At 34.3% G+C, this 10,314-nt stretch overlaps 1 protein-coding gene across 1 annotated transcript; it reads right to left on the bottom strand.

Moving 5' to 3' along the window:
• Positions 1 to 1,078: 1,078 nt before the first annotated feature.
• Positions 1,079 to 4,090, bottom strand: LOC131171264 (probable LRR receptor-like serine/threonine-protein kinase At3g47570). The gene is made up of 3 exons (XM_058130734.1): positions 2,044 to 4,090; positions 1,474 to 1,908; positions 1,079 to 1,247 (listed from the first exon to the last, which is right to left on the bottom strand). Exons 1-2 carry the CDS (start codon positions 3,578 to 3,580, stop codon positions 1,481 to 1,483), a joined length of 1,965 nt encoding a protein of 654 aa, XP_057986717.1. The 5' UTR covers positions 3,581 to 4,090; the 3' UTR covers positions 1,079 to 1,247; positions 1,474 to 1,480.
• Positions 4,091 to 10,314: the final 6,224 nt, after the last annotated feature.

The following is a 10,314-nucleotide window of genomic DNA, read 5'->3' as shown; positions in this document are numbered from 1 at the left end:
GATATTTCGCCTCACGCCCTCGCTCTACAGTGAACAATACTTGACTTATCACTTTATTATTTGATATAGCCCGTATACTTGTAGATACCACATCAATAATGTAAACTCTAAAATTTGAGGTTTGGATGCAATTTTTTCTATTTTAAAGGTTGAGATGTGTGATTCAAAATTAAAACATTTAGATATAATTGCTAATTAGCTAAACCGTTTAACCTTTTTTTTGTCCAATTGGCTTTATTTAATATAGGAATTCTTAGTTGGTTTGAAAATTTTAATTAGTCTTTGATTAGTATTTGCATATTTGGGATTGTATTACAAAAACTTATTATTCAATTGCAGAATATTTTTCCAACACAAAGTTAGAAATTTTTTCCTTCGCTCATTAAGCTTATATATGCATGGGTGTAAGGAAGTTAGGGGAAGAGAAGGTAATTTAAAGGGAAAGGAAGTATGTATATATATATATATATATATATATATATATATATATATATATATATATATATATATATATATATATATGTTATTGTATCTGAAAAGTTAAAAATTCAATAGAAAAGGGAAGAGAGAGGAAGTATTTTTATTTTGTTTGGATAGAAGGGAAAGGAATTATAATTATGAAAAGATAAATAAATTTATTTTTTATTAAATGATTTTAAAATTTTGATTAAATAATGAAGATAAAAAGGGTAAGGCAAAAATGTTTTTCTCTCTCATAAAGAGAAATCTTTTAGGCCTCAAATTTAGGTATAATAAATTTCAACCCTTAAGAGGAGAAATGATGAAAAATGATTAATCTTCATTACCCTCCTTAAAATATGTATATATTCTCAAATAAAATAACATGTGTTTTTCTCCCTTCACACCTCGATGTTTAATTGCAAGGAACTTAATGGCATTTGATTCTATAAAATGTTTCAAAATCAACTCTACCCAACGTCTGCTTGAAGCTACATTCCCTCATTCAAGCCCTATCATAGCTTTATATCACAGAATCACTTGAAGTTACAATTAGTTGTTGTGATCGAGAAATTATTAAATACAGAATCACATACCTGACAGGGCTTTATTAGCACAATAATTAACACACCATATATATATATATATATATACATATAGCAGCTAAGGTAATTAAACAAGAAAGAAGATGAATATGAAAGTGATACAGAATACTAAATAAATTTGGGATGGCAGCTGAAAAATGGACGTTTTTGCTCTTTGATTTCCCCTGAAGTGGTATACGCAGCCTGCAATTCAAGTAAAAGTTGATCATGTTTCCATTGAAATAAAAAGGAACTTCAATTGAAATATGTTTCTTCTTATTCATTAAACTAAATAAAAGAAATTGATGGACTAAATCTAGCTCTATACAAAATAAAAATAAAAAATTTCTTGTTGGTAATAACTTTCAAACATCATTATCTATAATATTCGATAAAAAGGAAGAAAATTGTAGGGTTAAGCTTCAATTACCAATCAATCATCTTCTATTTGGTCTTTCTCTGTGAATCTGATTATCAAGAAAAGCATCTTTTATCAAATGTAATTTTCTGTTGACATCATTCATATTCATTCGTTCCATAGGTGACTCCATTGAACAGGCAACTCCAATTTCAAGTACTGAAAGTAGGCATTGTTTGACTTTTGTTGTCACATGGCTCAAATTTTCATAGCTATTGATTTCTTCTGCATCTTCAAATTCTTCATCTGAAATTTCTCTGGAGACAAGGGTTGGATCCACAACTTCTACAAGTCTTTCTGGCAATGCTGAGCTCACAAAATCATGGAGATTTAATCCCTCTTTAAACATCTCATCGGTTGGTCTTCGTTTTGAGAAAATCTCTAACACAAGGATCCCATAGCTGTACACATCTCCTTCTTTTGATGCTTCACCACCCATTCCATACTCTACATATATTATAACATGGATCAACTAAATGTGGCTATGTATATATTTAATTGTGCGCGTGGAAGGGGAGAGGAAGACCAAGGCAATCAGAAATATGAACAAGAACATCACTAAGAAAAAGAAACATATATTACCTGGAGCAACATAGCGAATTGTTCCTTTTATTCCGATTGTGCTGGTATGACTTTTAGAGATACCACCATTGATTGTGAAGAGTCTTGCTAGGCCGAAATCACTCACATGAGCAACCATGTCATCATCAAGAAGAACGTTGCTGGGCTTCAGATCACAATGAATGATTGGCCTTTCACACAGGTCATGAAGGTAATGTAATGCTGATGCTACATCAATGGCGATGTTGAGTCTTTGAAGAAGTTTCAAGCTTCTTCTCTGATTTTCTCTGCCTTCACATGGATGCAACCACTTCTCTAGGCTTCCATTCCCCATAAATTCGAAAATTAAAGCTTTGAATGCATTTGATTTGTAATCTATGCTGGAACAACATGTTATGAGCTTAACAAGATTTCGATGTCTTATATCTCTCAACGCTTCGCATTCAGCCATGAAGCTCTTAGAGGCACCTCTTTGCTCAAGGTTGAGGACCTTAACAGCTACTGGTTTTTCTACTTGATGTAGAAATCCTTTATACACACAGCCAAAGCTACCCAATCCAATTAAATTGCTAGAAGAGAATCCATTTGTTGCTCGATATAGGTCTCCAAAAGATAGCTCTAGAAGGTTCATTGTCAATTTCAGGTGTGCAAAAGATGGATTATTTCCTGATTTTCTCATCCAGTAAATGAGAAAAAACACCATCATCAAAAGCACAATTGGAACCACACATGCAATTATGACTACTATAGTATGGGACTTCCCTTTCTTCATGTTTTTGGTAGGGCATTTTGGCAAACCAAGATCTGTGACACCACCACAAAGCTTGTTATTACCGATCAGTGACAATGCACTAACATTGCTAAATACTCCTTTCATCGGTACCTCACCTTCAACATCATTGAAAGAAAGATTCAAGTATTGGAGAGAAGGGATTTCTTGAAGATCTTTTGGAATCGGTCCTGACAAGTTGTTTCGTGAAAGGTCTAAATATCGAAGATTTTTAATGGAAGGTAAAGTTGAAGGAATGGTTCCTTGGAAAGAATTTCCTTGCATATGAAGATGTTCTAGACTCGAGCAATCTCCTATGGTTGTAGGAATTTCACCTGAAAGATTGTTTTTCGAGACATCTAGTATATTTACACTTTTTAGCATCCCCACTTGTGTAGGTAAATTCCCCGTAAAAGAGCTTTGAGATAAATTTAGTAACTTTGAAAGGGAAGCAAGGCCTAGGACTTCCTGTGGTACCTCTCCACTGAAACTATTTGTTGAAATGTCTAAAGTATATAATGCTTGGCAATTTTGAATACTTGACGGAATGCTTTCCAATTTGTTATTTGACAGGTTGAGAATTGACAACTGAGTAAGGTTACCTATAGAGGATGGAATTTGACCTGACAATCTATTTCCACCTAAATCTAATAATTGTAACTTTTGAAGCTTTCCAAATTGATAGGGGAAGACTCCTGTGAAAGAGTTTTCACTCATATCAAACCCAATTAAGTTTATTAGATTCTCCAGTGCTGCAGGAATAATTCCAGTGATCTCATTTTCTCCCATATATAATAGCCTGAGTTGAGTTGACAAATTGGCTACAGAGTTTGGTAAGACACCTCCAAAATGATTTCCGGAAAAAGAAAACACTTGTAGATTACTGCAGTTTGTCAAAGATGTCAAGAAAACCAAGTCGTGAATTACTTGCTAGAAGATTGGACTCAATGTTTAGAAGCCAAAGGCTCTTTAAATTTCCTAGATCAGTTGGAACTTTTCCCACAAAATTATTTCTAGAGATATAAAAAATTTGCAACTGGGATGCATTGCACAATGAATTTGGGATTGGGCCAGAGAAATAGTTTTCAGAAATGCCAAATTCTTGAAGATTTGGGAGAGTGAGGCCTGATGTCCCAAAATATGTCCAAGAGGGGGGTGAATTGGACTTTAAAAACAAATTTCGGTTCTTGCTCAAAACCTTTGAAAATTGCAGCTAGGTTCAACTCAATTGACTAATGTGAAATATGAACAATACAGCTCTATTGACAAGTTGATTCAAAGTTAAGCTATATGCAATCAGTATACTGATCTAACAAATTATATTAGCATTCAGTAAAGATATCAGTAATCTGGATAAATTTTTAACACTGACGGAGCGAGAATACGGATATCCTAGCGGCGACCGAATCGGATAACAAGCGATTATATCGGATATCGCCAGATTTAGCGATAAACTAACTTTCTCGGTTTGCGATAAGTTATCGACAAACAATATCAACTTTCATATCGGCAAAGCATATCAATCATAAAGTTAAATTGCATTACTGTAAAGAGCAATGTTTGAGAAATTGAACCAGTAATTTTTATAGTGGTTCGGCTCAACTAGCCTACATCCACTCTCTCAAAGATCCCACTTTGAGTCTTCACTTCACTATTCTTCTCTTTTAAAGGCAACAGACAAAAGCCCTTTACAAATCTTCTCACCAAAGCTTTTACAAGTAGCTTCACACTTCTACCAAGTGTTATCCCAAACACTTTTCACAACCAAGCTTCAATAGGTGCTTGAATGACCTCTCATAAATGATAATAATGTGTTTAAAACTCACTCTCACTCAATACAACAGAATCTATAAAGAAGAGTTGAGTAGATAAGCCAATGATGAGCATTAAAAACACTTTGAGCACTTTGAATGAAAGCTTTTATGATTTTGAACAGTGGAGAGACTTTCATTAAGTGCAAAATGGCCAAAGGAATGTGTATTTATAGCTTTGAAATGTTTTTTTACCGTTGGAGAACTCATTTGAACGTTACAGATACGAATTTCAAGAAAATAGCCGTTATTTTGTCGTTTTTCTGCGATGTTGTGCAGAGTTGAGACAGTTAGCATACTTGAGAAAATAGCAAACCAGTTAGCATACTAAAATAAGTAGCAAACCAGTTAGCATACCAGGAAAACTTTTCTGCATAACTTTCAAAGCTATAAAACTTTACACCAAATCATAGTCAATTAATTTTTAGGCCAATAATGATATTTAAAAGAGAAAAACTTTTGAGGAATTGAAAATAAGCATCATTGACTTCTACTCCTCAATTCTTTTCACAAGCAATCCTAAAAATAAAACTAACTCTTAGACTATATGTACCTTCAATTCTGATTTTCAATGCAGCCTTAGAAGGTAACATTTTCTTCTTTTATCTCCTTTGATTCGTCCTGTGTTATCTTTAGAATGTCATCCTTTCTTCAAAAGCACGAATCCATCATGAGATCCTTGTGTCTTTTTCTTTGAGATGCACAACACTTAAAACAATGTTAGTTTGATTCTAGTTGAGTTTTGGTATCATCAAAATCTATGCTCCTTTGAGCTTGTGGGGTCAACAATCTCCCCCTTTTTGATGATGACAAAACTCAATTGAATCACCATGTAAATGTTAATAAGTGTGAGTATGTGTATGAAAGTATATGTGAGAATAACTCCCCCTATGTATGTGCTTATATCAGCAATTAATCACAAATAACTCCCCCTTAATAATTTCAATGAAATATTCATAAGCATTTTCTTAAGGAGTCAAGTGTGACTAATGATACTAACTAAATATGCACAATATGCACACTAATCACAAACTGTATATCATTCACAAGTTATATCAACAATATGCACACTATAAAGTTATATCAACAATATACTAATCACAAACTATATCAACCACGAGTAATCACAAACTCTATCAAACACGAGTTATATCATCAAGATTACTCATTCATTTTCTCCCCCTTTTTGTCACCATCAAAAGATAATGGGAGAAATTATGCACATGTGTAGAAACCAAAATCCAGTTTAAGTGCAGTGAATAAACAGTCAAAACAGTAATTGATATAGCAAACTAATTAAGGTTCAGAAAAACTAAAAGTAGCAAACTAAGTAGCAAATTAAGAGACAGACTATTTAGACAAAATTCAATCATCAAACATGCAGAATGGTTTTTTTTATCCTTTTAGCCTAGAGCTTCTTCGGATCGGTTTTGGAGCAGCCATTTTCAGCTTTTTGGGCTTGACAGGTTTATCACTCAAGGTTTGAAGAATTTCAGCAGCCAATTCAGTTCCTGGTGTCAAGGGAATAATAGGGCCAGCTGCTAACTCAATTGCAGTAGTAGTACCAGACTCTGCTGTCAACTTTTTGCCAGTTTTAGCCTTTTTGCCAGATTGTTTACCAGTTTCCTCTTTCTGCTTGCTTCTTTGTTCCTTTTGAGCAGTTTTTGCCTTGTCTTTTGCAGGAGCAGCAGGAGCAGGAGTCTGGGGTTCTGCCTCAGATTCTGAGTCACTCATATCCTTCCCACTTCCTTCTTTGCTGCCTCCATTACCATTCCCATCATCAGAATCATCTTCATCTTTTTCAGCTTCATCTTCTTCCTTTTCTTCCTCTTTCTCTTCTTCTTCTTCTGTTTCTTCTTCTTCTTCTTCTGTTTCTTCTTCTTCCTCTTCTGTTTCTTGTTCTTCCTCTTCTTCTTTCTCTTCCTCTTTTTCTTTTTCTTTCTCTATTTGAGGAACAGAACCGATGTGACCTTCTTGGTTTCTCGGCCTCGATGGTTGAAATACCCAGATGAACTTTTATTTTAAACAATTCTTCCACAATTTTGTACATCAACATCAAAGTGCCATCAACTTTAGAATCAAGAGCATTCATAAGAACAGTTTGAAAACCTCTAAATTTTTGTAGCTCTCCAAGTTCCATTTCAACAAATTCCCTCAAGTTGTTCACTTCCTCCAGAATTCCTTCAACATTAACAGTACCGCTTGCACTATCTTTGGAACTAGCACCTTGTTCAAATCTAAGTTTTCTGGCATCATCATCTTTTTGCAAACTTGTAATTGGGATCATATTTGTCCTAAGTTTCTCGGTTTCCAAAGGTATCCCAAAGTCTCTAAACAGACCATTAAGAAGATGGGCATAAGGTAGCTTGTAAGGTGGTTTCCATTTCATGATTTGCTTCAGCATAAAATAGGCAAGATTAAATTCAATTTGGTTCACAATATGCCAAATTATGCAGAGATCAAGGGTACTCAAATAGTTTGGATTGCCAGTTCTAGGATTCAGAACATAGATGATAAAACTATGAAGAATTTTGATATGTTGATGAGCATGGGTAATGCTAGTCTTATCCTTCACTTTCCCTTTAAACACTTCAGCCTCAAAATCTCTTTTGTTAAATCCACCAACAGCAAAAACATCTTTGTGAGAACAGATTTTATTCCCACTGTTTGGGATTCCTAGGGCTTTGGCTAATCTATCAACCGTTACTTCATAGACTTTCCCTTTCATTTTCACCTTAAAGGATTCATCTTTGTCAGAATCATCAACCCTTAAATTCTTATAGAATTCTTGAACTAAGTCCACAAATACTCCTTCAGTGTCAGAGCACAATTTATCCCATTTTTGATATTCAAACAAGGATTGTAAAGGAACAGAAACTTCAATAAAAGCAGGCCAGTGGATATACCTTGGCTCATGAATGGCCCTCTCCATATGCATAACTGGATCTTTTGAAATCTTTTTCTTTTTGGTTCCTTTTTCTTGGACAGGTTCACTGGTTCTTTTCTTGGGTGTTTCTTTTGATTTTCCAATTACCAGAGGAGCATCTTTTTGTGGAGGAGGAGACGCAGGAACACTTGCGTCAGTGGAGTCCGATGATGAATATGTGGGGATTTTTGCTTTGCCTTTTCCTTTTTCCCGCGCCATGACCAATTCCAGAAGAAAATTAGGCCGTAAGGACAGTGAAAACTGGGTTCACAAACTTAATAATGTGAGCAGCCAATATATATAACTATTCGAAGCACATCAATATATTTCTAGCACAACTTAGCACAATGTGATAAAAGAAGAACAGACAGCAAGAGATACTCGAGTTTTTGAGAATCCATGGCAATCGATTTATGATTATATACCACATTTTTACGTAATGCTAATATTAAAAAAAATAAACAACTTATTGCGAAAGCAGAACAAACAGAACAGTCCCAAAAAAAAATCCAACAGCACATTGTGAAATCAAAACAAATGAAACAAGCACAAACAAAATGTGAAACACGATTCCATTAAAGTTTTAGATTTTATACCTGAGATTTGCAGAGACAGAGAGTGCGAAGCGATATCAAGCGCAAAAAAAAATATCCAACAGGAAATAGTTTCTTTCGGCAGATTTAGACAAATAACAGAAATGAAAAATTTGGGGATTTTCTAACTTGAAACAATCGATTTAATCGATTCAGAGCCAATGGGTTTCGGAAATATTTAAGAGCAATGAAGGGAGACGATGGTTTGGAAGGTTGCGAATGGAATGGGTTTGCAGATGGAGCGAAGACGCGATCGTTTGGGTTTTGGGAGAGGAAGCGACTGAAAGAGAAGGAGTTTTGAATTTTAAAACTGAAAAGACACAACTGTAGACATTTGCAAAGAATGGGTAGCGTGTAGCAGAGGAGAAGCAGTGAGAAGATTGATGGTTCAGAAAAAATTTGAGTCCCGCGCTAATTAATGTGTTAAAAGTCCATTTTGCCCTTAAATCACATAAAGATGCAATGCTCTAAATAGAGGGATATTTAAGTAATATGGGCTTTAAACATGCAGAATAGGCGCTCAAAAAAAATAATTTTAGAGTTTTAGTGCAATCAGACCTGACTTCCAGTTTGCCAACGAAAAAGTAGGAGCAGTGGTAAAGCATTTAGCAAACAAGAAAATTAGCAAACAGATTAGTATGCCACTGTGATCAAATTCTGCAGAATACTGTTCATATCTGATAAGATCCTGAATTTTTCAAATTGCACCAAAAGTATCAGAATGCATTTTTAACACTACAAACCAACATATATCACTTCATTTTCATTTAGAAACATGAGAATGCATCAAAACTTAATCAAGAGCATCAATCATACCAAGTTCTCTTCTTATTTTGCAGAAAATTTCCTCATTGAGTGGCTTTGTAAAAATGTCGAATAATTTGTTTTTGAAGGACAAATTCGATTTGAATATCACCATTTTGAACATGATCCCTAATAAAATGATGTCTAATTTCAATATGCTTACTTCTAGAGTGTTGAACAGGATTTTTTGATAAGTTTATAGCACTAGTATTGTCACATCTTATGGGAATGTGATCAAATTTAATTTCAAAGTCTTCAAGCTGTTGTTTTATCCACAAAATCTGTGCAACATAACTTCCAGCTGCAATATATTCAGCTTCTGTAGTAGAAAGTGCAACAGAAGTTTGCTTTTTACTGTGCCATGAAACTAATGCATGACCTAGAAATTGACAAGTTCCAAAAGTGCTTTTTCTGTCCAGTCTACTACCAGCAAAATTTGAATCACTATAACCAATAAGATCTAATGATTCACATTTTGGATACCACAAGCCAATGTTGTGAGTGCCAATGAGGTTCTTAAAAATTCTCTTAACTGCTACAAGATGTGATTCTTTTGGACATGATTGAAACTTGCACATAAACATACACTAAAATGAATGTCTGGTCTAGATGCTGTCAAGTAGAGTAAAGAAACAATCATACCTCTATAAAGTTTGTTATCTACCTCTTTACCTTTTTCATCTTTCTCCAATTTAATTGTTGAGCTCATGGAGTTCCGATACTTTTCATATCCTCCATTTTGAACTTCTTTAGCATATCCTTTATGTACTTGGACTGATTTATAAAAATTCCATCTTTCATTTGCTTAATTTGCAATCCAAGGAAGAAAGTAAGTTCACCCATCATACTCATTTCAAATTCACTTTTCATCATATTGGAAAATTTCTTACAAAGAGAATGGTTAGTAGCACCAAAAATGATATCATCAACATAAATTTGCACAATAAGCATGTCTTTTCCTAGTTTCTTAATGAAAAGAGTAGTATCTACTTTTCCTCTTTTAAAATCATTTTGAAGCAAAAATTTACTAAGTCTCTCATACCATGCTCTAGGAGCTTGCTTTAATCCATAGAGAGCTTTAGTAAGCTTGTAAACATGATTTGGAAAGTGAGGGTCTTCAAAACCAGGAGGTTGAGCTACATAAACTTCTTCATCAATATATCCATTTAAAAATGCACTTTTAACGTCCATTTGATAAAGCATGAAATTCTTAAAACATGCAAATGCACACAACATTCTAATAGCTTCAATTCTAGCAACCGGAGCAAAGGTTTCATCAAAATCAATACCTTCCTCTTGGTTGTATCCTTGAGCTACTAGTCTAGCTTTATTTCTAACTACATGTCCTTTTTCATCCATCTTATTCCTAAATACCCATTTAGTTCCAAT

This window comes from Hevea brasiliensis, chromosome 12, assembly GCF_030052815.1.
Source record: "Hevea brasiliensis isolate MT/VB/25A 57/8 chromosome 12, ASM3005281v1, whole genome shotgun sequence".
Classification (NCBI taxonomy): domain Eukaryota; kingdom Viridiplantae; phylum Streptophyta; class Magnoliopsida; order Malpighiales; family Euphorbiaceae; genus Hevea; species Hevea brasiliensis.
Note: the sequence above shows the minus strand (reverse complement) of the source record. Positions and strands in the feature narration are given on the sequence as shown.

Excerpts from the sequence above, each read along its gene's own strand:
- LOC131171264 (XM_058130734.1), bottom strand. The coding sequence starts at position 3,580 with ATGGGAGAAAATGAGATCACTGGAATTATTCCTGCAGCACTGGAGAAT. Across the intron at positions 1,909-2,043 it reads AATTCGCTATGTTGCTCCAG|AGTATGGAATGGGTGGTGAA; the intron begins GTAATATATGTT and ends TAATATATGTAG.